This window comes from Vanellus vanellus (genome assembly GCF_965231255.1).
Source record: "Vanellus vanellus genome assembly, chromosome: 18".
Classification (NCBI taxonomy): Eukaryota; Metazoa; Chordata; class Aves; order Charadriiformes; family Charadriidae; genus Vanellus; species Vanellus vanellus.
Genome location: NC_138923.1, coordinates 720,727 through 745,710, shown reverse-complemented (window position 1 = coordinate 745,710; position 24,984 = coordinate 720,727). Strand labels below are relative to the sequence as shown.

The 24,984-nt window shown below is 65.9% G+C and overlaps 2 protein-coding genes across 2 annotated transcripts; both read left to right on the top strand.

Annotated features, from left to right (window-relative positions):
• Positions 1-16,139: 16,139 nt before the first annotated feature.
• Positions 16,140-19,382, top strand: AJM1 (apical junction component 1 homolog; the record flags this gene model as incomplete). Its single annotated transcript, XM_082492631.1, has 1 exon — positions 16,140-19,382. One exon carries the CDS (start codon positions 16,140-16,142, stop codon positions 19,380-19,382), a length of 3,243 nt encoding a protein of 1,080 aa, XP_082348757.1.
• A 1,200-nt stretch (positions 19,383-20,582) lies between these two features.
• PHPT1 (phosphohistidine phosphatase 1) lies at positions 20,583-22,040 on the top strand. Its single transcript, XM_082492589.1, has 3 exons — positions 20,583-20,746; positions 21,009-21,133; positions 21,641-22,040. The coding sequence occupies exons 1-3, from the start codon at positions 20,605-20,607 to the stop codon at positions 21,731-21,733; spliced, it is 360 nt and encodes a 119-aa protein (XP_082348715.1). The 5' UTR covers positions 20,583-20,604; the 3' UTR covers positions 21,734-22,040.
• Positions 22,041-24,984: the final 2,944 nt, after the last annotated feature.

The window sequence follows — 24,984 nt, the reverse complement described above, 5'->3', positions numbered from 1 at the left end:
AGGGGAGAAAGAAATAGACCTTGTCTGAGCCGGGCTCTCCCGTGCCCAGTCTTTCGAATAAGCTAAATATAAAATGTATGTGTACGTGCCTGTCATTATGGGGAAGCTTCTGCAGGATCACATCGTTATAAATAGTTCCTGTGAGCATCTCTGGAGGTACCAGTGTATTTGCTTTCGGGTTTATCAGTCAGCTAAAAAAATAAAAAAAAAAAAATCAAGAGCTTGAGGCTGAGGAGCTGCAATTTCTTGCAGTTAACGCTGGCCAGAGCTGCATGCTGTACAAGGTCTCCCTTGGTTTAGAGCAGCGGGAGGGAGAAGCGCAGATTTATCACTGCATTTGCAGCCTGCCGGCTGGGTCTCGTTCCCAAGCGCAGCAAGGGCAGCCCGGTGCTCGGGGGCCGCTGCTGGAGGTGGAAGCCACGCTGCCCGCTCCCCTGCCTCCGCGCCGCCGGCTGGTTGAGATCCGCAGGGCCCGCGGCCACGGTACGATTGCGTCTTGGCTTCCACTGTGCCAGCCTGAAGCCAGAGCGGACGTGCTAAGTCATGAGAGGTAACTCCGAGGTTCCTTGTTCCCACCAGTTGCGGCTTCCCAGCCGGGATGGCTCAGCTGCAGAGCGAACCTCTGCGGGGTGCGGTACGGGAGCTGCCCGACCAGCAGCCTCCGCTCGCTGGAGCGTCAGCCTGGTCTGGCAGCCCTCCAGGAGAGGGAACTAGGCGTTCATCCCTCATCTGCAGGAGTCTGTCTGTCTGCTTTGTGGACAGCGTGCGTGGCATCCCGGCTGGGACAGCCAGGGCTGTGCTGCTAACCCAAGACACGAACGGCAGCTGTGCGCCCGGCATTTATTTTGGGTAGTGTTCCTTGCTGTACCCGTCCATGGAGTGGGATGATCCCGCGTGACGGTTAGCAGCTCCTGTCACTCTTGGCAGCTCCTGGCGTGTGACTTGATGCAGCTGCTGTGACAAGACGTGGGTGAAGTCATACTCTGAGAGCAGACTGGCGTTTTGGTCTCCGCAGGCTTCACAGCGTGCCTTCTGTGCCGGCATCCCTGTGGCTCCCCGGCTGGGAGCCAGTTTTAGCGAGACCTTCCAGCTCACCTGCACCTGAGTGGCCTGGAGCTGACTCCTCGGTGCTCGTACGTCCTCTCCTCATGGATTCCTCCTGTGCAGAGGCAGCACGCTCACAGCCCCTTTCTCCTGATGGCCCAACTCTGCTTAGCACAGGCGGCCGTCTCTGCTTGCTAAAGCTCTCGCTCATGTTAATCCGTGTTCGTGGTTGTCACAAAACTCGTCCCTGCAAGAGAATCAAGCTGCTTAGCACCGCTGCTGGGCTGCGTACCCCAGCCCTGCATGGCACAGCCCGTGCCAAAATGACCACGTCTCTTGATACCCAACCTATGGCTTCCTCCAACCCGGCGTCAAAATACCAGGTAGAAAAATAGCACGAGGACAGACTGATGGGTCCTTGCAGCTCCCGCCACCCCCAAACCAGCTCCGTTTCTGGCATCCCTGCGGGAAGCCGTCCATCAGTCTTCTGCCTTGGGGCTCGGAAGCAGTCTGGTAATTGCCATCCAGATTTATTCCTGGCCAGTTGATGCTTGCTTGTTCCTTTGCAGCACTGTTTAAACGCTGCTCCCCCCTCCTAGCCCTGCGTGGCCGGGGCTCGTGTCCCTGCTCTGCCTGTGTTCCGCCGGACGGGCTGTCCCCCGGCTGTGCTAGCCACCGTCCTCGGCACTGGCTCCCCTTTGAGTTCACCTTTCCATGGCCGTGCCAGTCCAGCTGAGGTCGTGCCACGCTGGTACTTAATGATTCCCGTACAATGCGTCTGCTGCTGCGCCCTGGGACGGGGCTGGCCTTTTCCATGGCCGTATCCTGCTGAGGACTTGCAGCTGGCTCACCGCTGCGCCAGCTCTTCATCATTCCCCATGATTTAGGACAGGGGCCACGTGCAAGGAGTGCAACGATCCTGCCCTTTGAGGGATTCAGCTTCACCCTATTTCTGTTGCTCCCGTAAGGTCGTAACAAGTTTTTCCCCGGTTTGCCGAGGCCCGGGGTGGGGATTCGCTTCCTTCCCTCCAGCGGTGAACATGAAAAGCTTTTAGCGGGACGCAAAATGGATGTGAGAACTTGTAGGTGCTCGTGGAGGAGGCCTGCCCTGCGAACCACCGCAGGTGCCGCGGGGCCGAACAAACAGCGGGGCTGCGACAGGCCCCGGCGCAGGACAGGACGGGGCGGGCAGGGCTGAAGGGAGGGCAGCGAGCAGGCAGGTGGGTGGGCTGGGGGCAAGAATGGGTGCGCTGCCGGCAACTTCCCTGCAGTCAGGGGTCTGGCTTCTTGGAGAGACCGTAGTGCTTGCCTGTCCTTCTGGGATGCCCCTGAGCTCGAAAATGAGTGATTCTGGGGAAATCCTGCAGTAGGATGAGCTTAGGGACCGGTTGCTGTAACCTAGCAACAGTCTCAATCATGGCATAATATAATTAATCCAGCGTTGGCTCAGTCTGCTGCTTAAAGATACCAGCGCAAGTGGTTGAGCCTTTTTAGCTTGTGGGTTTGCCTCCAAAACGAGCCTTCAGCATCTCAGGTGTGTCACACGTGCTGCTGGCCCTAGGGCGGCTCACCGTGAGTATCCAGTCTTCGTCTTTCGGCCACGTCGCAGGGAGGATGCTGAGCAAAGGGAAATAATCCCCTGGCACCTTCCCAGAGCCGTTGTGGCTGAACCCGGTGGGTCCCCGAGGCTCAGGCAGACGTTGGTGGGGTGAGATGTGGGGTAGTCGGCTAAAGCTGCGGGTTTAGGCACGGAGCAGCCTGTGGGAAACCGGGGCAGCGTTACGGGTTCAAGCAGGTGGTGTTACCTGTATGCACGTGTGCTCTGCTCCGAGCTGTGTGCGGGGCACTGCCGTGGGGCAGGTAGCCAGCCTGTGAACCTGTAAAACTCCTCCTTACCTCCAAATTGTCGGCAAGGCGGGAGCATGGAAGGGAAGCAGTGGTGTGGCTTTCCGTCACCGCAGAGGTGAGATGAGGGGAGGAGGAGGTGGTCTCCCAGTGGCAGGGGACACCTGAGAGATGCCGGTCTCCCCTCTTCCGTATGCCTCTCCCCGCTCCAAGGTAACGCGTGTCGGCTCTGGGAGCTCTGCCTGCACCTGAGGTTTGGCCGGGGTGGCAGCTGCAGATGGAGAGCGTGCTGGCGTCTGCAGGCTGGCTGCGGGAGGGAGCCAGCAGGCTGGGAAAAGAGCAGGCTTTTTCCCGGAGCTGGTAGGAGAAACACCCCTTCTTGTGCCATTGGCAGGAAACGGCTCCGTGGAAGGGCACGAGGTGGTGGGCTCCCACCCTGGCCTCGCTGCCTCGGGCGCTACCCAGAGTCGGGGTCACCAGCCCAGCCCTGGGGAGGTCGGTTCGTGCGTCACTGCGGGGGGCTGATGGCTTTGGGGGATCATAAGCGACCGGTACTGGCGTGTGGCATTGCTTGGGCAGGCTGGAGCGGTGCCTGGCAGCCCTGTCCCGCGCTGGTGCTGCCCGCTCTGCCTGGGCTGCTGCGGCACAGCTCCCACCGCCCGCCGGTGCTGCGTCCCACTGGCAGGGCATGGCTGAGACCCCTCCTTGCGGGCACCGTGGGGGGAGAGGGCACCTCATACAGGCGTCTTCTTGCCTCCGGCATGCCTGCAGGTCAGCAGATGGGTGCCCTGTGCTCAAGCTCAAGATTCGTTGCCTGCCAGCCTTTGGGGACCGACCCATCGTTCCCAAGGAGGCAGGCGGGAACGTGGGGGTTACAAACCCTCTTTACAGACGGGGCCCCTCAACCCAGCAGCTGCTTTACAGACTTCACGCTCGCCCTCTTCTGCCACCAAAACCGCTGGGGGCTCCAGCTCCCTCCCCAGCCCCTGGAGCGGGCAGCAGGGCCTGGCTTCTCCCTTGGTTCAGAGCTGGGGGAAGGGAGGCGATGCGAGGGAAAGAGGAGAGAAGCTGGAAGGAGGGGAGAGCCCCCCTGCACCCAGCCGGGCGTCACGCTGACGCCAGCCAGCTCGGCTGCTCCTCGCTGGGGGAAAATGTGAGCGTCGCCCCCAGAAAGGAGCTGCGGGTTACCCAGCGGGCAGGCAGGGCAGCAGCCAGCAGCCCAGTCCAGCCCAGCTCAGCCCTGCCTGCTCCCAGCTGTGGGATCCCCACGTTGCCTTGGAAACAGGGGATTTCGCAGCAGCTTGCAGTGGTGCTGCCTGCAGTGGGGTGGTGAGGGGAGAGGTCTTCCCTGTGCCCATGCCACTGTCTTGCCCTGTCCTGCCCTGTCCCCCCGGACCTGCCTGTGCTGCTCCCACCTCATCCCTTTCCCACGGGCAGGGGAGGGCGTGAAGGCTGCCAGCCACCGGCTTTGGCCACCCCAAAGCCGCTCTGCTGGCCCCGCAGCAGATATTCTGTTCCCCAACGGGCTGCGGTGCACTGCCCGCCTTGGCTGCCCACGCGGTGAGGATGGCAACCGGGGAATGATGAGCCCTGGGCGAAGGGAAGGTATCAAATATTAATCCCTGCTGTAAATTCTGCAGTGTGGGAGGGAGCGGGGGATCACGCAGCACGCCTGACGCCTTCCCAGTGCCATCCATGTCACATGCAGGTCCCCAGATGGGCTCTCCCCCGGGCCTCTGGGGGCATGGCAAGATGCTGGGTGCTCATCACCCCCGTTTCCCACGGCACGGATCCTGCATCGCCTCTCAATGCTCGGTATGGAAACCCGGTCTGCTCCTATAGCTGCACACTGGGGTCATGCGGATGTCTCTGCTGTGTCCGGGAAGCCAAGCGAGACCCAGAAGCCATCTCCTCGCCTGCCTCACCAGAGCTGCTCACGCTTGACTCGAGTTGTGCCCCGGCCCCGTTTCTCGCCGAGCTGTCACCCCGCGGGTGCAATCGCCCTGACGCTGGGCTCCGTCTCGCGGGTGGCCCCGAGGACAGGCTGGCGGCTGCTTGTGCCGCGCTGTCGCTTCCCATCGCAGTCCCCGTGCTGAGCTGCCCAGCCCGCGCTGGGGCTGCTCGCCTCTCCTCTCCTCTCCCTGCTGTGCCATCGGGGCCGCCCAGCCCTTCAACGACAAAACCGATGTGGGAATCTCCGTGCTAGGCAGCAGCATGTCCTGAGCTGGTGGCGGGGATCTGCCACGTCACACGCGCACCAAAGCCCAAAGCAGCCCATGGGGCAGGACCAGCCTGCCCTGTCCCCTGGGCTTGCAAGAGCAGCCCATGGGAGGGTGGCTTGGCTGCCATCTCCCCAGGCTGGGCATTTTTGGGACCTGCCAGCTGCTTGGCATCTCCCAGCCTGTTGTGTCTTGCTGAGCAGGTCCTAGAGCGGGACCAGCACTGGCCTGGCTGCCCAGTCCATAGGGATGAGCGAGTGGGTTTGCAGCATCAGCACAAGGCTGGGTGAGGATGCGCCATCTCTCAATAATTAGCCCAGCACGCGTGGCAGAGGTGAACATCATTTCTTTGTGGTTTACGTCCTTCAAATTATTTTTCCCCAGCTGATTTCTGAGCTCCTCTGAGGAATCAGCTCCGTTTGCTCCCTCGCAGTGGGCCATGCTGGATTCCCCTGACACCATCACACCAGTGCCCCAGTCCCGCTGCCAGCCTGGGGCCGGGAGGGTCCTGGAAAACCCCTTTATTGGATGCCTTCCCTCGCTGCGTGCCTCGTTCTGCCTGTACCTGCTTCCCCGGGGAGGCTCTGGCTGTCCTGGCTGAGTGATACAGCATTTTCCAAATGCCCAGAAAGGTCTCTCCAGCTTTGAAACTGCCCCATACTGGGGCAGACAGGGCTGTCATCCTCCACCCATGTGTGCGTGGTCCCCACCAGCCTCCACTGTCCCTTGCCACGTTGCTCTGGCTTGGCGAGTCCCCACTCCTGCGTGACAGCAGAGCTGGGGCCAGGAGGGCTCTTGGCCCAGCAGGTCCCAGGGTCAGCGTCCCCGGGACACGTGTGGGGGGACCCCACTTTGGGTGGCGCCTTCCTGCTCTGAGCTGCGCCAAGGGGCACGGGGGGCTGGCGTTTGGGAGGTTCGATATCCTGAGCCAGGTGGGTATTGAATCTCAGGAGCGAGTGGGGCGAAAGCAGGGCTCGGGATCGGGCAGGCGGCTGCTGAAACCAGCCAGCCCCAAAACCTTTGGGTTTTTTTCCATTTTCCTGCCAGGCAATGCTGGCGCTGGCTCACCCCGCTGCTGCTCCCCAGCTCCCATGGGGACATGCTGGTGGGAGAGAGGCACCGGTGAGGATGTGCGGGAGAGCCGGGGACAAAGCGGGGCTCTTGGTGACACCAGGACCGGCAGGACGGTGGTGAGGAGGTACCCAGCTCCGCTGCAGCTGCGGTGGGACGGGTGGCCTTCGAGGACAGGGGTGGTTGGTGGCCCACAGGCTCTCTCGTCAAGGGGACATCTCAATGACCACATGGCCTTGCACAGGGAGGGGAGGTACAGACCTCACGGGGCGGTGCTGGAAATGGGGGCTCTGAGCATCCTGTGTACAGCAGAGCAGGATGGGGGGGACAGGGGGACTCCATGGGTCCTACCCGCTGGACCAGTCCTTGGGGAGGCCTGGCGAGACCTCCCCCAGCCTCACAGGCTGTGCAGGACAGACGTGAGCCCCCATGTTCCTCCCCCAAGCTGAGGTCCATCCTGCTTTGGGGCTGGCCAAGAGCCCAGTGTCACCATGGACCCCCGGTGTGACCCATGGGCACGTTGTTCCTCTGTGCCTCAGTTTCTCTCTTGGCTGGGGCACGGCAGAGCTGAGTCTGTCACCCGCAAACACGGTGACCGGTGACACGCTGTATAGTGACAGGAGGTGCACAAACCAAGCCCTCAGCCCCAGCCTGGGCTGCCCACCCCCAGCCCCCCCAGCAGAGCCAGGGCACACCACAGCACCGCACGCACCGGCAGTCGGTGAATGATTAGCGTTAACAGCTACAGCTACAGCTGCCTGTGCAGCACAGGGGGGTTTCTCCCCGGCTGCCATCGTAGAATCATAGAGTGGTTTAGTTTGGAAGGGATCTTGAAGATCATCGAGTTCCAGCCCCCCTGCCATAGGCAGGGACACCTCCCACCAGCCCAGGTTGCCCAAGGCCACGTCCAGCCTGGACTTGAACACCTCCAGGGATGGGGCCTCAACAGCCTCTCTGGGCAACCTGGGCCAGTGCCGCATAGTGAAAAACTTCCTAATGTTCAATCTGAACCTGCCCTCTTCCAGTTTGGAGCCATTCCCCCTCGTCCTATCGCTACATGCCCCAGTAAAAAGTCCCTCCCCATCTCTCCTGTACACCCCCTTTAGGCACTGGAAGGCCACAATAAGATCTCCCCGGAGCCTTCTCTTCTCCAGGCTGAACAGCCCCAACTCTTTCAGCCTCTCCTCATAGGAGAGGTGCTCCAGCCCTCGGATCATCCTTGTGGCTCTCCTCTGGACACGCTCCAGCAGGTCCGTGTCCTTCTTATGTTGGGGACTCCCGAGCTGGATGCAGTACTCCAGGTGGGGTCTCACGAGAGTGGAGCAGAGGGGCAGAATCACCTCCTTTGACCTGCTGGCCACACTTCTGCTGATGCAGCCCAGGATACAGCAGGGACAGGGGCAGGACTGCGCTGCTGCTGGGGAAACTGAGTCACAGGGGTGCAGCACACAGCTCAGCTCCACTCCCCGTTGGGCCTGGGGGTGACCCAGCACCGAGCAGGTGGAAACCCCAGCAGAGGAGGGGGTTTGCCCCCACACCAGCCCAGTCTGGCTTCTCCTGGCCCCCAGTAGCGAGCAACAGCAGGGCAGCCAGGGCACGCACCCCGGACACTGGGACAGGACCTGCTCCTGCCTGGGGATGGGCACCAGGCTAGTGCTTTCCTCGCAGGGCTGCGGGAATGAGCCCTGGCTCATGTGGTCCCTCTGGCCACTCACTTGTCCCCTGACAGCAGGACAGGGGCCCCCGGCAGCTCGGCTGGGGACAAGCCCAGACCTGCACAGCCATGGCAGGGACCCAACCCCACCGTCCTCTGTGCAGGGGTAGGGGACAGTCCCACCCCTCCCCGTGGAGCCCTGCTGCCAGGGGCTGTGACAAGGATTCCCCTCCACCCGAGGGGCTGCCACCCCTGCGGGCAGTGGGCACAAAGCCAGGGGGCAGCCCCCCACCCCTGCCCAAGGGCCACCCCAAGGCTCCTCAGTGCCCGTGGGGCTGGGCTGGGGCTGTGCCCGCTCCCTGGGTGCCCCAGACTGGGTGCCCGGGGGTGCCACAGCCCAAAGCCGCAGCGTGCGCCGGTTGGTGCTCGGAGAAAGGTGTCAGCCGCTGCCAGACCCCCTCTGCCCGGCTCCCAGCGAGCCCTTAATGGCCAGTACAGCCACAGCCTCCCACTCCCACCTCCTCCCGGGGGATCTTCCCCTTCTCCTCTCCCCCAGGCTGCCCCTGGCTTGAGGAGGAGGAGGAGGAGGTGTCCACAGCCCTCCAGCATCCAGAGCCCCAGCACATGCCATGGCACTGCCATCTCCGGTGGCGCAAAGACATGCCCATGGTCCAGTTGGATCCCTCAGCGCTTTCCAACCTGAAATAGCAGCCACACGGGCGAAGCAGATGGTCCAACCATCCCTCGCCACAGGGCTCGGGGGGACACAGTCCAGCCCGCTCATCCCCTGCCCTTGGGCAGCCACAGAGCTCTGGGTGGGTGACCTCAGTCTACACAGGTGTCACCCAGGGCCACAGCTGCATGGACAGAGGGTGGCACCACGGGGAAGCCCTCAGGGCGGACATCTCTGTGCCCACCTGGTAGCAGCATCCTCTACACCAGGATGCCATGCGTTCCCTGGGCTCCTGCATCATTTGGGTGACTGTGCCCATGGGGGATGCTGAGCTCTGGCACACCCCGGGCAGCGAGCTGACCTGCCCCGTGCTCCCATGTGCATCACTCACCACGTCACGAGCCTTATCAGTGCTCAGCTCTGGCGCGGGGCTGGCTGGCATGGGGCCGGCAGCAGGCAGGGAGCAGATGGAGCAGCGCGGTGGGGGCTGCGGGGGCTGCAGGGGGAGGAAGCTGGGGGCAGCGGGAGCGGCCGAACCAGTAGCCCGATCACTGCATCCTGCAGGGAGGAAAATGGAAGCGCTGGAGGAGGACAGCAGGGCCTGGCTGAGAGTGGCCCCAGGACCTTGGGGGACTGCTCGCCCCCATCTGTGCAGCAGGGAGAAGCTGACCCCGCTCCCCGTCTCCCCCCCCTGCAGCCATCACATCCCGCTCATCTGTGCAATGAGTTCCTGGGGCTCAGCCCGGTCCCAGGGAGGGTGGGTGCTGCTGGCCCCAGTGGGCTCAGCTGTGCCCACAGCATCTCTGGGAGCAGGGGGGGCATTTCAGTGCAAAATGCATCAGCCCAGGCTGCGTTCCTGCAGGAGTCACAGCAACACCAGTGTGCTGCAGCCCCCGCCCTCACCCCGGCACTCCTCTGCCCAGTGCAGACACGGGAAGCTGCGGAAGGATGCTCCCGGTGCCACAGCGGAGGGAGGGAAGGGTCTTGGCTACAGAGGATTTTGAAATCAAGCAAATCGCGGTACACACCCGCCACGCAGACACACGGGGGACGGCCGACCTCAGCTCTGGGCTTGGAGCCATGTGAGCTCCCAGTGGGTCCTGGGTACCCGAGACCCCTTGCTGGGGCATCCTGCAGGTGTTGGGCCCCTCAAGCCACACTGGTGTTGCCTTTTGGGGCTGTGAGCAGTGGAGGTGGGCTCGAGGAGGTGGGAGATGGGGAAACCGAGGCAGAGATCCGGCTCATGTGCCAAGAGTCGGCAGACGCTGCCGTTGCCCGTCTCGGCGCGTTGCCCGTTGCATCGCTGAGCATCCCCCCGTGGGGCTCCGGCCACCACAGGCAGAGACAGCCCCGGCGCTTCTGGGAAAACGAGGCCACTCCATGGAGGAGCTTACCGGGGGATTTCGCTGCCCAGTTGGCCACAGCCGGGCAGGGCCGCGGTGATGTGCCAAGGTCAGGCGGGATGTGGTGCCGGCGGGGACGGGCCCGGGGGGCTGCCGGCACTGGGGGGGCTGCCGGCACTGGGCAGGGACCCACGGGGGCACGACTCCCTGCAGGGTGGTGGGCTCATGGTCCCCGACGTGGGGTTAACCCCCCCCGGCACCTCTCCGGGGGGCGTCGGTGCCTCGTCCGGGGACACCGGGGGTCCCGCGGGTGCGCACACGGGGTGCGGGGGGACTCCCCCGAGGGATGGCACCGGGAGAGGGGCACGGGGCGCCGGGGGTCCCCCAGACCCCGCCCGGGGGGTCCGGCAGTGGGCGGGAGATGCTGCGGGGGCGGGGATGGGGCCGGGGCCGAGCGCAGCCGGACCGGGGACCGGGGACCGGTGATGGGGACCGGGGCCGGGGGCGGTGCCGGTGGGTGGCTCCCGGTGCCGGCCCCGCCGGTAACTCCGCCTGCCGTATTTATGGGAAAACAAGCGGCGGCGGAGCCGGGCGGCCGCGGCGGAGCGTCGGGCCGGGCCGTGCCGTGCTGTGCCGTGCCGTGCCGTGCCGTGCCGTGCCGTGCCGTGCCGTGCCGTGCCGTGCCGTGCCGTGCCGTGCCGGATCGGGCGGAGCCGGGCCATGGCCACGGCCACGGCCACCGGGGCGGCGGCAGCCCGAGCCTAGCGCGGCGGTGGCGGCGGGGATGCGGCGGGGGGGCCGCCGGGGCGGCGGGCGCGGAGCAGGTAAGGGGGGCCCTGGGGCCTGTCATACTCCCGGGGCACCCAGAACGGGCCATCCCCCCGCCATCCCCGGCCCATCGCATCACATCCCAGCCCCCCATGCCCTTCCCCCGCCCCCGAGCCCTCATCTCATCCCCCCGCGTTCCACATCCCCATCCCCATCCCATCCTGCCGAGACGCTCCCATCCCATCCCCTCCCATCCCCCTATGCTCCCCCCATTTCCCCCCATCCCATCCCCCTGTGCCCCCTCATCCCATCCTTCCAGGCCCCCCGGAGCCATCCCCATCCCCTGCCCCCGGGCCGAGTCATCCCAACCCATCGCACCCCATCGCCCCGTGTCCCCCATCCCCATCGCCCCGTGTCCCCCATCCCACCCCGCCGCAGTGCCCGGGCCGGGCCATCTCGCCCCGGTTCCCGGCGATGCCGGCCCCAGTGCGGGCTCAGCGCCCTGCGCGGCCCAGCGGGCCCGGTGCCGCCCGGTGCCGGTGCGCAGCGTGGGGGGTGTCCGGGATCACCGCCCCCGGGGTCTGCGGGGCGCGGCGGCGGCGGCAGCGCCCGGGACAGCCCCGCTCCCCCCCGGGCACTGCAAACCCCCCCAGGGGTCCCCCGGCCCCGGGGTGCCCCCAGCCCCCCGACCTTGCCCGTTTGTGGGTGCCCCTCCAGGGTGAGGGGCCGGGGCCCGGCCGGCAGAGGGGGGGTCCTGGGGGTCGGGGTGTCCCTTACTGCCCCTGGGGTGCTGCTCACCTGGATGCCAGCACTGGGGGTACCCTCCTGGGCTGGGGGGGGGGGGGGAGGGGGCTGCTCACCCCGGCAGGATGAGCCCCTCCAGGGGTGCAGGCAGGGCAGGGGGGGTGCTGGGGCACACAGGGGGCTGTGGCCATGCAGCCGTGTGTGCAGGAAGCCCGGGGGGGCTCTGGGCAGGGGCTGCGGGGGGGTGCGGAGGGTGCCAGGGGCACAGGGCGGGGGGGGCACAGGGGGTGTGTGGAGGGGCAGTGAGATGTGCATGGGGGGGCATTGCCATGGGGGCACAGGGTACTGTGTGTGTTGGGGGGTGCCCTGGGGGTGGCACAGAGGGGGAAGTGTCTATGCCACATACACAGGGCAGGGGCTTGGGGGGCACTGGGTTCCCTTGCTGCAGGCAGTGCCCGGGCAGCACGTGCCCTCCTGGCACACACACGGAGCACACAGGCCTGTGCAGGGCCATGGGCTGGCAGTGCCCACGGCTCAGCGTGCGTGGGTACTGCACCCGTGGCAGTGCACCGGCGGTACCTTCAGCGTTGTCTGCACGAGCACGGTGGTCGCCGTGCATGCGAGATGCTGCCCTGGCCGTGTTCCCAGAACCGGGCACCGCCAGCATGCTCGGGGCAGTGCGGGTGCTGGCAGTGCCCGTGGGGCCGTGCGCAGGCAGTGCAGTGCAGTGCGCTGGGGCTGCCTGCGGTGTGGTGCAGTGGCAGCGTGCTCAGTGCACTGCATGTGTAGGCAGCGTGCTGGCGGCATACCCCGTGCAGTGCGCCCAGGCAGCAGGCAGGCAGGCAAGCAGCGCGCTGCCCGTCTGCTCGGTGGGATGTGTGCGGGCAGGGTGTGCAGCAATGCCCAGGTAGCGTGTGGGCAGCGTGCACGGGGCAGCGCAGCGGCAGTGTGACAGTGCCGGGTGTGCAGGCAGCGCCCTTGCTGTGTGCATGGAGCAGGCAGCGCCCAGGCAGTGCCCTGGCAGCGCGGGCAGGCTGTGTGGGGCAGCGCACTGGCAGGGCGGTGTGTGCACAGGCAGCGTGGGGACAGCGGGCTGCCAGTGCGTGGGGCAGTGCCCTGCCAGAGTTGTTCTGGGCAGCGCGCAGGCAGTGTGAGGGCAGCGTGCTGGCAGCACGTGGGGCAGCGCGTGGGGCAGTGCCCTGGCAGCGCTCAGTTCAGTGCGTGGGCAGCGTGCCCGGTGCAGTGTGTGCAGGCAGCGTGGCGGCAGGCTGCAGGCAGTGTCCTGGCAGAGCACTCGGTGCGGGGCGGGCAGGCAGCACCCTCGCCATGGGCATGGGGCAGGCAGCGGGGGAGCAGCACAGGCAGGGGTGCTGCAGTGCCCGGGCAGCGCAGTGTGCACTGGCAGGGCACTGCACAGCCCCACTGCACAGACCGCACGTGCCGCATGCAGGCAGCGACCCAGTTCCTGGCAGCCTCTCGTGGGCCCCTCCGGCAGCCCGGGGTCGTTCCCGGCCCCCGGCACCCTCGTGCTGCTCCCGCGGGATGAAGCTGCCGGAGGGCGGGTGCTCATGTGTGGCATGGCGGGAGCGGCGTGCCGGGCAGCATGGGGTGCCAGGCTGGGGGCGAGGGCAGCCCCCACTGCAGGCAGGGCCCCACGGGCAGCGGTGGGTGCAGGGCTGGGTGCTGAGTGGGGTGGGGATGCATGGGTGCCACCGGGCCCTGCAGCAGTGCCTGGTCAAGCTTGTGGGCTGGCGTGGGGTGTGGGGGGGGGTCCCTCTGGGTGCTCCCTGGCAACACTGTGGGTGTGCTGGAGGTGAGCTGCTGTGCCGGGGACAGGCTGTGCAGAGGTGTCCTTGTGTCCTGCCCAGCAGTGGGGGCACGGGGGTGCTCTGCAGCAAACCACCTGGGCCCTTCCTTGGGGTGGGGATGTGGGCACGGGGCTGGCTGTGTCCCCAGGGGCTGTGTGCCCCCAGGGCATCCCCCATGCAGGGAGCCCGGTGGGCACCGGCAGCCCTGAAAGCACTGCCAGCCAGTGTCAGCATCCCCAGGGTGACACAGTGCGGGACCCTGGGCAGGGAGACCGGTGGCCACCGAGAGCAGGCAGAGCTGGGGGTGAAGCGGTGCCCCCGGTGCCCACCAGCTGGGGGTAGGAGAGCAGAGGGGATGCCAAATCTTCTCCCTGCAGAGGGGACTCAGTGTCGGGGGCACGTGGGGTGTGGGAGCGTGGCGGCACCGGGCACCAGCAGTGTTGGTGAGGCCATCCCGGTTCTGCCCCCCCGATGAGCTGGGGGTGCCGGCAGCTTTGCGGGTGCTCCGCTCTCCCTGCGGTGCTGCAAAGCCCCGGCTCCCACGGCCCCCCGCAGCACCGCCGCCCCAGCAGCCTCCCCACGCACCCACGCTGTCCTCGAAGAGGAGGAATAATCGGGAGAAACCATGGCAACCCCGGGCGGCGCTGGGGATGCCAGCACTGCGCTGTCCCCAGGTCCCCCCGCTGCCACGGCCTCGCCTGGCTCTGCGGGTGGCAGGGTGCTGCCGGGCTGGGCGGGGGACATGCTGGTGCCCGTGGGATGCAGTGCCCACATCCCCCGGGCACAGGGATGCACACAGTGGCCTCGATGGGCTACAGTTTGGTTTGGCTCAGCAGGGCTGTATCTGTAGGGCCTCCTTGGGGTGTTTGATGTCCCCCCAAGGTAGCCCCGGCAGCCACCCCCCCGCCATGGCCGGGGGTTTTGCAGGACCCTCACGTGCCTCTTTTATTTTGCAGCGCTGGGATGGAGCCGTGGCGGCGCCCTCGGCCAGCTCAGCCCACCCACCCCCTCCCTGCTGCCGCCGGACCAGGTAGGACCGTGGGCCGCGGTTCCCTGCCCGCCAGCTGCCCCGACACCACAGTGATGGGCCTCCTAACGCCGCTGTTGGCATCGCCGCGGCGTGGGGTGCTGCCCTCCTGGATCTGGCCCAGCTCCCAAGTGTTGTAATGCAGCAGGGGCGATGCTGAGCCACAGCTATGGGTGCAAACCCGCCCCCCTGCCCCCGAGGCAATGGGATCCCCATCTCCTCCCGGCATCTGCCTCTCCCCGGCCACTGGCCTCCACAGCCCCGTCGGGGACAGACACCCCCCCCAACCTTCTGGCTTCACCTCAGCTTCGGCATCCATCCCCTCCAGCTTTGGGGTGAGACGGGGCTTTATCTGGGTAACGAGGGAGGACCCAAGCCCCCCCCCCCCATCTCTGTGTAGTCGATACTGCTTCTTGCCAAATAAAGTCTGTTCCTGCTCTCCCATCAACACATTCCCTGTGGTCCTCTGCTGCTGTTCAAAGCCAAATGCCTTTTCCTGGCCTTTGCCGCGCACCTTTACTGTTCCATGGAGCAGCTGGCACCCACATGCGCTCCCAGGCCCCTCGGCCAAGTGGCCAAAAAACTAAAAACCTCATAGGATGTGATGAGCATTAAAGCCAGCCGGGTGTCCCCGCTGTGGGCAAAGCCAGTTGAATGTCCGCTTGGTGCCAACAGCAGCCTGCAGCCGGCTCTCGATGGGCTGTCAGTGAAGATCAGTGCCACAACCCACCAGATCCTGTGGGCAAACCACCTCGTCTGCTCCTCCCGGTCACTCTGGGGCTTGTGCTGATGTCCCCCCTTGTCACAGAGCTGTGTCACGCATGTGGCCGGGGACTCTGGCCACCCGTGAAGCAGCATCCCAGAGCAGGTGGGGTGCACGGCTCTGGGTGCACAAGTGGGTCCCCCCATGTCCCATGGGAGCTGCAGCTGCTGTCCTGCTCGTTTGCCAGCCCAGGAGACACATCCTGGCCACAGGACATGGTAGAGGATGAAGTCGGTGGGCACTGAGCCAGCACAGCCCCTCCAGCATGGGGTTATTGTGGAAGGACCCCGGTCTGTCCTGCTCAGAGCCATGGGAAGTGATGGAGGGGTTGCTGCTGGCACACGGGGCTGGGGCACCCACCACAGCACCCCTCTTCCAGCCCCCGGTACCACCTGTGCCAGTCTGGAGGAGCCCTGGGCTGTTGGCACCCCACAGGGGGTGTTTGTGGGCCACAGTGGGTGCAGCCGCCATGGGGAGGGGGTATGGCTCCTGCCCGCCCAGAGCCCCAGAGCTGCGTGGTCTTCCTGGCCACCACGGTGCGTGCTCACAGTACCCATCCCCAGTTGACACTCCCGCCTGTGCTGCCTACGATGCTGGTGCTGGATGCAGCACGTGCCGGGACGTGGGCGTGCGCGGTCCCAGGAGACCCCGCAGGCACTTGGATGCTCGCAGTGGGGGGGGGCGGGCACACGTTCCCCATCCACTATCGAAAACCCTGGTGTCGAGTCCCCCCCCAGTCCCATCCAGAGCTGCCATTTCCCATGATACTGCAAGAGGGTCCCCACGTCCTGCACCCCAGGAACCGGGTCACAGCAGTTGGTGGCCTCCTTTCGCTGTGGTGAGGTGGCACCCCTCCCTGGCTACCCTGGTGCCTGGTGCCCCCATGGGTGCCCTGCCATCCGCTCCGTTATTTGCACCCCAGGTTTGGAACATTTACCAGCTTCTTCCCCCAGTTGGGATCTGACTCTTAGCAGCAGCGTAGGCTGGGATGACCCCGAAGCCCCGTTTCTGAAGAGGTGGCCAAACCCCTGCCCTGAGCTGGGAGAATTTATCCAGTGCCGTTGCGGCTCCCCGAGGTCCCCACCAGGATTTAGGTGCCTCATCTCTTCTCTTGCAGGGCCGGCTGCCTTCCTCTGAGGCTGTCTGAAGGGGAGCTGGAGGGAGAAGAGTCGCTTTTAAGATGACACGAACGGACCCACCTGACATCCTGGTGTCTACGGTGTACCAAGACATAAAAGTGGCCACCGCAGCCCCCGGGGATTCAATTGTCTGCCAGCCCCTGGCACAATGTGATGCCTCCATGTCCTCGTCCCTGCCCCGCGAGCCGCAGCCCTTCAACAAGCGCCATTGCAGGAGCTTTGACTTCCTCGAGTCGCTGGACGAGCAGCTGGGCACCCCCCCGGCCATGGAGCGCCCCTGCTCGCGCCCCGGCACCCCTGAGCTTACACCGGGGCCTCCGGGCAGACGGGCGCCACCAAAGCCGGACCCTTACGCCGGCAGAGCCCCGCCGCCAAGAAGCGAGCCAAAACGGCGTGCGCGCTCGAAGAGCGCACCGCGGGTGAAGTCGACCTTCACCCCGGTGCCCATTGCCGTCTCGGCATCGCCGCCGCCGGCCCGGCGCGGGCGGGAGGCACTGCGCGTGGCACGGGAGCCCTCCCGCCCCGAGCTCTCGCCGCGCCGCGAGAGCCAGGTTCCCCTGCGGGCACTGGCTAATGAGGTGCACCCCATCAAGCTGCAGCCGCAGCGCAGCAGCGTCAGCCGCATCTCCCCGCTCTGCCTGGGCAGCAACTGCTTCGAGGAGGGGCCGAGCGCCAAGGTGGGTGCCAGCCCTCACGTCAAGTGCCGGGTGGACATCAAGCCGGATGAGGCGGTGCTGGTGCACGCGGCGCGTAGCCTGCGGGCAGCCCAGAACCGGCAGGAACCACCGCGCTGGCCCCGTGCCCCCGGGGCTGCCCGCAGCCTGGCGGTACCAGGGAGCCGGCAGGCATCTGCATCCCGCACGCCCACCCCCAGCGACTCCTACAGCGGGGACCCCCCGCTCCTGCCCTACCCCGGCGATTTCTACGAGGCGGACCCCCGGGCACTGGCGTACCAGACAGTGCCGGTGCCGGCCTCACGGGACTTCAGGGAGTACCCCGAGAGGGGCTGCATGACCTTCTCGGCCCCCGGTGTCCCTGCCAAGTTCTTCTACGCGGAGGAGCCAGCGCGGTGCCCCAGCCCCGCCATGCCCCTCCGCAGCTCCGGCTACGCCAGCTACCCCTACCCTGCCCGCCACAGCATCCCCCAGCACTTTTACGCCGAGGACCCGGCCAAAGCTGCCGTCCACACGGTGCCACCCCGGACGTTGTACGTGGAGGAGGCACGGGGCTACCCGGTGCAGGAGGCACCCGCCCGCGCCTTCTATGGGGACGAGCCCCGCTTTTACGCCCCCCGCGGCACCCCTGTCAAAACCCTCTATGCTGAGGACGCCCGGACGTACCCGGCCCTCGGCTCCTCTGCCCGGGTGTTCTACGCTGAGGACTACGGGAAGTACCGGGAGCGGGAGGTGCTGTCACGGACAGTCCCGCCGCCCCGCAGCACACAGCCCTTGCACTTTGGCGACTGGTACTGCCCCGAACGAGGCGCACTGCCCTACCAGACCTTGCAGGTGTCACGCTTCACCCCGCAGCCGGCCGGGCGCGAGGCCATGCTCTCCTCCTGGCACGCCAGCTACGGCGTAACCCCCCCACGGCTGGGCCGAGAGAGCCAGCACTACTCCAAATCCTGGGATAACATCCTGGCGCCGGCGGCGCGCAGGGAGGAGGTCCTGCAGCGCGGACGCAGCTATGAGAACCTGCTCGCCCAGGAGCAGCACCGTGCCTTATCCCCCGAGGAGCGCCGGCAGCCGGTGGTGATCAACCTCTCGAGCTCACCCAAGCGCTACGCTGCCCTGTCTCTCTCGGAGAGCTCCATCCTCGAGAGGGTACACGCCGACGGTGGCCGTGGTCCCCCGGGCCGCTCCTGGTATGTCACGCCAGAGATCACCATCACCGATAATGACATTCGTGCCGATGGGCTGGGCAGGAGTGAGAGGCGCTCGGCCAGCTGGGACATGCTGGACGCAGGGCGGGAACGTGGCCCCTATGCCGTGCCCTGTGCCCCACAGCCTGTGCCCAGGGAGAGCGGCTCGGGGCGCCAGCGCAGCCTGGAGCAGCTGGATGAGCTCATCACCGACCTCGTCATCGACTACAAGCCGGCACCGGGCCACCGCGCTGGGGACAGGGACAGCCTCGCTGAGCAGCTCAAGCAGCTCCTGAGCAGCAGCGCTCCGGGGCCACCCCGGCGGGGTGAGGGCAGGAGGATCCCCCCCAGTGTGCCCGAGGGACCCCGACCCACAAAGGAGCAGCCGGGTCCCAGCTCCCGTGCCAGCGCGCCGCGCCCCGCGCCCGCCCCGCTGTCCGTCAGCCCCTTCGAGAAGTCACCGGAGAACTGCTCGCCCGACCTCAGTGCGGAGGAGGATGACATGATGATGTGCTCCAACGCCAAGTGCCGGAGGACGGAGACCATGTTCAATGCCTGCCTCTACTTCAAGTCATGCCACAGCTGCTACACCTACTACTGCTCCCGGCACTGCCGCCGCGAGGACTGGGACACGCACAAGGAGAGCTGTGTCTATGGGCGCGTGGGCAGCGTCTGCCGCCATGTCCTGCAGTTCTGCCGGGAGAACGCTGAGGTACACAAGGCCTTCTCACGCATCGCCAAGGTGGGCTACCTCTCCCGCGGCCGTGGTGTCCTCTTCCTGGGCTTCCCCAATGCCGGCTCGGCTGAGAACTTCCTCCAGTTTGGGCTGGAGAGCCTGCTAATGTCCCCCACCTACCTGTCCTTGCGGGAGCTGGAGAGCTACTCGGACAACCTGGGGGAGTACGCCCGGGAGCTGCGGGAGACCGGCAACCAGTACGACCCTGACGAATGTTTCCTCCTGAATGTAACCGTGGCCGTCACCCAAAAAGTGCCGGAGAGGCCATCACCAAAGATGCAGGTGCCGACTGTCAGGAAATACGCCAAGGTGGCCTTAGCCTCCTCCAGCCCCGAGAAGAAGATCCTGAAGAAGGAGCGGGACATGGAGACGTTGATCCTGACACCGCCGCCCGGCACAGCGGACATCGACAAGGAGGGGGAGGAGGGCCGCAAGGCGCGGGAGGTCTGCTTCATCAACATCCAGCGGGAGCTGCGCATCCGCGGCGTCTTCCTACGGCACGAGTTCCCCGCCGTCTATGAGCAGCTCTGCGACTTCGTGGAGAGCAACAAGCGCTTCACCCCCACCACCATCTACCCCATTGACAAGAGGACGGGCAAACAGTTCATGTGCATGATCATGGCAGCCTCTGAGCCCCGCACCCTCGACTGGGTGGCCAGCCCCAACCTCCTGGACGACATCATGTGAATGTGGGGTGGGGACCCCCCCGGCACTGCCGGGTCACCCTCCCTTTGTAGATAGGTGTTACCCTGTCAGCATGGTGGGACGGGGACCCCCTCTCGGTTGCAGCACCGCGGGGAGGAGGCTGCGATGGGCTGCGGGCAGCCGGTGTCGGCTGAGGGGGGGGCTGCAGCCAGAGTAGGGGGTGGGGGAAGGTGGGAGAGGCTGTGGGGTGACAGGAGGACAGGCTGAGGCGTGCCGTGGGGCACAGGTCCCAGCCAGCGTCCTGGCAAGCGCCTGCAGAGCCCCCTCGGGGTGAGCTGTGTTGGGCCAGGGCGGGGGCACCCCGGGCTCCCCCCGGCCTCTGCCCACCCGGCTGCCTGCACACCCAGAGCCCCCCCCTCCACGCACCCCCCAGCACCTGGCATCCTGCGGGGCCACTGAGGCTGTCCCAGGTCCGTGGGTGCTGCCGGTGGCCCTAGAGGGTCTGCGGCCGTGGTCCTATGCGCTTCGCGGGAGGGAGCTGGGTTGCACAAGGTTTCTGTTCCTATAGCGTCTGTGTCCTGAGCATGTCACTGTACGGTCGTTAGGTGCGGCGGGGACCCTGTAAGAGTGGCTGTAAGGCCCCCTTGGGTGCCCCCCGGGACCCCATAAGGTCTCTGGGTACAGGGTCCGGTCCCTGCGTGCGGGGTAGGGGCTGGGTGCTGACACGGGTGCAGGGCCGGGCCCCGCGCTGGGGCCTGGCCCAGGGGAGGGTGGTGGGCAGCCACGGTGCCACCGGGAAGCCCGGCCACGGTGCCATGGGCTCGGGGTGAAGGGCCTGCCCGGGGCTGGCACGGTGGGGGGGGTTCAACGGCGGCAGAGATGCGGGCGGCGGTACCTTTGGGGCTGCCCCGGGGGCGTCAGGGAAGGGGGAAGGAGGGGGGTGCAGAGCCAGGGGCAACGGCAACACCGGCACCACCACCGCTCGCCGCCGCCCCGGGGCTGCGCCATGGCCCGGCAGGGCGCCCAGCCAGGCCCCCCTCCCCGCCGCCGGAAGAAGCCGCCGGTGCCCGATACTCGGCGCTCGCCCCTGGGGCTTCCTAAGGAACAGGAACGCCTCGGCTCCGGGCACGGCTCCGCCCCCTCCGGCGGTAGGGGCGGTGGGCGGGGCCGGACGCTGGTTGGCCGGCGGGACGGAAGAGGCGGGGAAGGACGCTGGTTGGCCGGCGCGGCGGAAGGGGCGGGGCGCGGCGGCGAGGTGGGCGTGATGGCGGCGGCGGAGCTGTCGCGGGTAGCGGACGTGGAGATCGATGACGGCGGCGTCTTCAAGTACGTTCTGGTGCGGGTGCGTGCGGCCGGCGGGCCCGGGAAGGACGTCGTGCGCGGCCACGGCTGGGCCGAGTACCACGGTGAGGGGCGCGGGGCACCGGCACTGCCGGGCGGACGCGTGGGGGGGGCGGGCCGGGACTAGGCGTGGCGGAGAGGGGCGGGATCCCCGGTGGAGCCCCATCCCGCCCACCCCTGGGCACCGGGGGGAGCGGCCGGCAGCTGGCGAGGGGCCGCCCTGGTGGGGGCCCGTCCGTGAGCGGTGGCTCCGGCGGCGAGTCCCCGTGTCCCCCCACGGAGGGGTCCCCGTGCCCGCCCCCGCCCCACGGCTCCCTCCCCCCGCAGCCGACCTGTACGAGCGGACGGCACAGGAGCTGGCGCAGCAGGGCCTGGACTGCGAGTGCCTGGGGGGCGGCCGCCTCTCCCACCGCCCCGAGGAGAGGAAGATCCACGTCTACGGGTACTCGGTGGTAAGCCAGGCGCCGTAGGGGCGGCAGGGTGGGGGGACCCACCTGCGGGCGCGGCTTCTCCCTCCCGACCGCGACACAAGTGCCCCCGCCACTCCTGCCGCTCGTGGCCAAACCGGCACCGCATCCCTCGGGAGCAGAAGGGCCGAGCTGGAAGGCAGTGGCGCTGCCAGCCAGCCCTGGGGGTGCCCGTGTTCCCTCGGCGTCCCTCTGTGTGCACCCTGACACTGGTGCTGGCTTTCCCAGCTCCGGGCTGTCACCATCTGCCTGCCTGGGTGCCATTGTTATCTGGGAGCTGGACCCCAGCGGAGCTGCCTGTGGTCTGAGCCACTGCCACGGAAGGATTGGAGCCGGGCAGTATTTCATAGACACGGGCTCAGCGGCGTCTGCCACTGCCGGGGGCTGCTGCCAGAGCCTCAGGTTGCGGTGAGCCTCCCCAGGGGTTCACCGAGCTCTCCTGTGGGTCATAACCACACTGGCTCTCCTTTGGAACCCTCTCTCCTCTGCCAGGGCTTTGGGCGGGCGGACCACTCCGTGACTACAGAGAAGCTGAAAACCAAGTATCCGGACTACGAGATCACCTGGGCAGATGAAGGCTACTGAATCGCCTTGTCTGAGCAGCGGCATTGGCGCCAGCCTGGAGCTGATGCGGCCAAATCCGACGTTGGGGTGGTGGCAACAGGCTCCACGTGCTCAGCAGCGCTCTGGGCTCTCCTGGTTTTTCTTTCTGTTGAACTCGCCCATTCTCTGCTGTCACCGAACTGCCCACGTGCCGTGGGTGCTCCCCACCTCCCCGGCACAGCGCGGCAAAGCCTCGGTGAAGCTGGTGGGTGCCCTGCCCCAGCCTCGATGGTGGCAAGGGCATTTGTGCCACGCATCTACGTGAGAATTAAACACGTTGCGGAGCACAGCTGCTTGCGTGGTCATGCGTTCATGGCTCCCCTGGGTCTGGGTGGTACCCCCTTACAGTGGGAATGACCCCCCCAGTTTTCCAACCTGGTCCCAGCCCCATTTCACTTGTCAAGCTGCGATCCAGTGTGCTTCTGGCTCCTGCCTGGCTGTTTTGCCTGCTGCTGCCTCCCTGCCTTCACCTATTGCTGCCGGGGATGTGGGCTACCTAGACAGAAGATGGTTCCTCTGTGCCCGGAGCTGTGCATGGTTAGCTCGACCTGCTAGAGCTCAGCTCCTGTGCCTGGTGTCCTGCCCCAAACTCAAAAGGCAGATCATGATGGATGAGGGTGAGCTTTGTGGGCCAGGCTGGGGGTGCAGGGCCCACTACCCAGCTGGTGGCTCAGGGCTGGAGCTCTGTCTCCTGCGGAGGATGGTGCCCAAAGCCACCTCCAGCCTTGCAAGGTGGTGGAGGGGGAAGAAAGCTGAGGGCTAAGCCCAGGTACCCTGAACACACATGAGGTTGCAGTGGGCCACTAGAAAAATAGATCTACTGTGCTTAGACCTGACATCTTGCAAGGTGTTGTCCATCTCCCCTATGCTGGGGTGAATGTCACCCAATGATTGTGCATGCACTGAACACTGGTGGCTGTTAGGTGACAAACTCTGAGCGGGTAAGGGCTGAGTGCCTTGCATTGGTCGCATGGAGGAGCACAGCTTCTCTTTGAGTCATCAAATCACAGAGCTTGGAGGCAGCTTGGAGATGACCAGTCTATCCCCCTGCCCCAGCAGAGTCAGCCCCAGCAGGTTGCTCGGGGCTGTAGCTAGGTGGGTTTTGGGCATCTCCACAGCTGGCAACCCCACAGCAGCCTCGGAAACCTGCTCTGGTTTTGACAACCCTCACAGGAGAAAATTTTTTTTCTTATGATGAAGCGGCATTTAATGTTCTCGCTTTGTTCTTGTTATCTCTCGTCCCTTCACGGGGCGCTGGCTGCTCAGAAGAGGCCGCCTCCTTCCTTCTGCTCCCTTCCCGTCAGGGTCTTTGTACACGTGGGGGACATCCCCCTACGCCTTTTCCAAGCTGAGCAGCTCCAACGTTCTCAGCCTTTCCTTGTGGGATGTCCAGTCTCTTCCTCGTTGTCACGGCCCCGAGCTGGATCTGCTCCAGTATAGAATCATAGAATCATCTGGGTTGGAAGGGACCTTTAAGATCATCAAGTCCAACCATTAACCAAACACTGCCAAACCCACCACTAAACCACGTCCCTCAGCACCCCATCTACACGTCTGTTAAATCCCTCCAGGGATGGCGACTCCACCACTTCCCTGGGCAGCCTGTTCCAATGTTTGGCAACTCTTTCGGTGAAGAACTTTTTCCTGATATCCATCCTAAACTTCTCCTGGTGCAACTTGAGGTCATTTCCTCTTGTCCTATCGCCTGTTCCTTGGGAGAAGAGACCAACCCTGCCCTGCTACACCCTCTCTTCAGGGAGCTGTAGAGAGTAATAAGGTCTCCCCTCAGCCTCCTCTTCTGCAGGCTAAAAACCCCATTCCCTCAGCCGTTCTTCATAAGACTTCCTCTCTAGACCCCCTCACCAAGTTTGTTGCCCACGTCTTTCGTACTGGGGGCCCAGCATCCCCCAGTGTCTCCCCAGTGCAGAGAGGAGGGATCAGACCTGCTGGAGATGCTCTGCCTACGGCACTGGCTCCTGGTCAGCTTGGTGCCTACCAGGTGCCTGGGCAGCCGGGGAAGGGCAGGGCTCCTGCCTGCGGGCGCTGCTGGCCGCTGGGTGCCCAAGCTGGGAGGGCGCAGGGGTGCTGGCCTCCGCCTGTCCCAGCTCGCGCTGGGGGAAGGAGCTGAGCTCTGCGTTTTACTGCGCCTGATGCAATCCTGCTGCAATCTGCCGTCCAAGGCCACCAGGTAGGAGGGGAGAAACCTCCACACTCAGCCTTCAGCAGCGGGGGCCCAACTCCGGGCACAGGGACTGTCGGCAGCAGAGGCAGGAGAGCTCCCCTGGGGCAGTGCCAGCCCCACGGGCCCTGGCAGCAGCTTCCCCCTGCCCAGGTCGGGAAACTGAGGCAGGGTTGCCATCACCAGCTAGCTCCAGTGGTGCTGTGCGGGGGGGCTCTGGCTGCCGAGCCACACTACTTCCATGCTGAACAGCCTTTCCTGGGGCTCTGCTGGGCTTGATTTCCCCTAGGAGTGATGTGGTTGTGGCCATAGAGCTGTGCCCCTTTGCCCCGTGGTGGTCATGAGCGGGGTGCTGAGATTCTTCTGCCAGATGGAGTGCAGGCAGGGGTGAGGGCTGGCCCTGGCGATGGCACCTCCAGGTCCCCAGGGTCAGGGGCTGCCTGCTGGGGCTGGGGAAGCAGGTACGGGCTGGGGAGAGGCAGCCAGAGCCTGGGGACGGCGCACTGCAGGCAGCCCGCCAGGCTCTGCGCCAGGCCTGGGCACCCTCCCAAAGCGGCTGCTGCACAGACCGTGTGTGGCAGCGGCAGCACAGGGCCACCAGGCTGCTCTGCCCCGACCGGGCAGGCTGAGACCCCCCCCCCTCCTGCCTGCCGTCGGGGGGTCCCTGGGTTGGGCTGGAACCCCAGCTTTTGGCAAAGCCAGCGCAGCTGGGTGGTGGGACAGGCTGCTTCTCCTGCACGTCCTGCCTGTCCCTGCCTCCTCTCCCAGCCTGTCCCAAGTCTCCAGACAGACGGAGTTTTCTTCTGAATTCAAACCCCCACCATTTTTATGCCTAAACACCCCCAGTCCTAAAGATCCCTGCCTGCTGCAGCTCCCCATTGCCTGAGTGCATCATGCCCCATTTATACCTTTTATGCCTTGAGGGTCACTCCTTGCACCCCATTCCCACTGCCCCCCAGCACAGCTGCCCTCCCTGGCCAGGCTGCACCCTGCTGCCAGCCCATACCCTGCACCCAGAGCCTCTGCCCTGCGCCTAAAGGCTCTCCCACTGCTC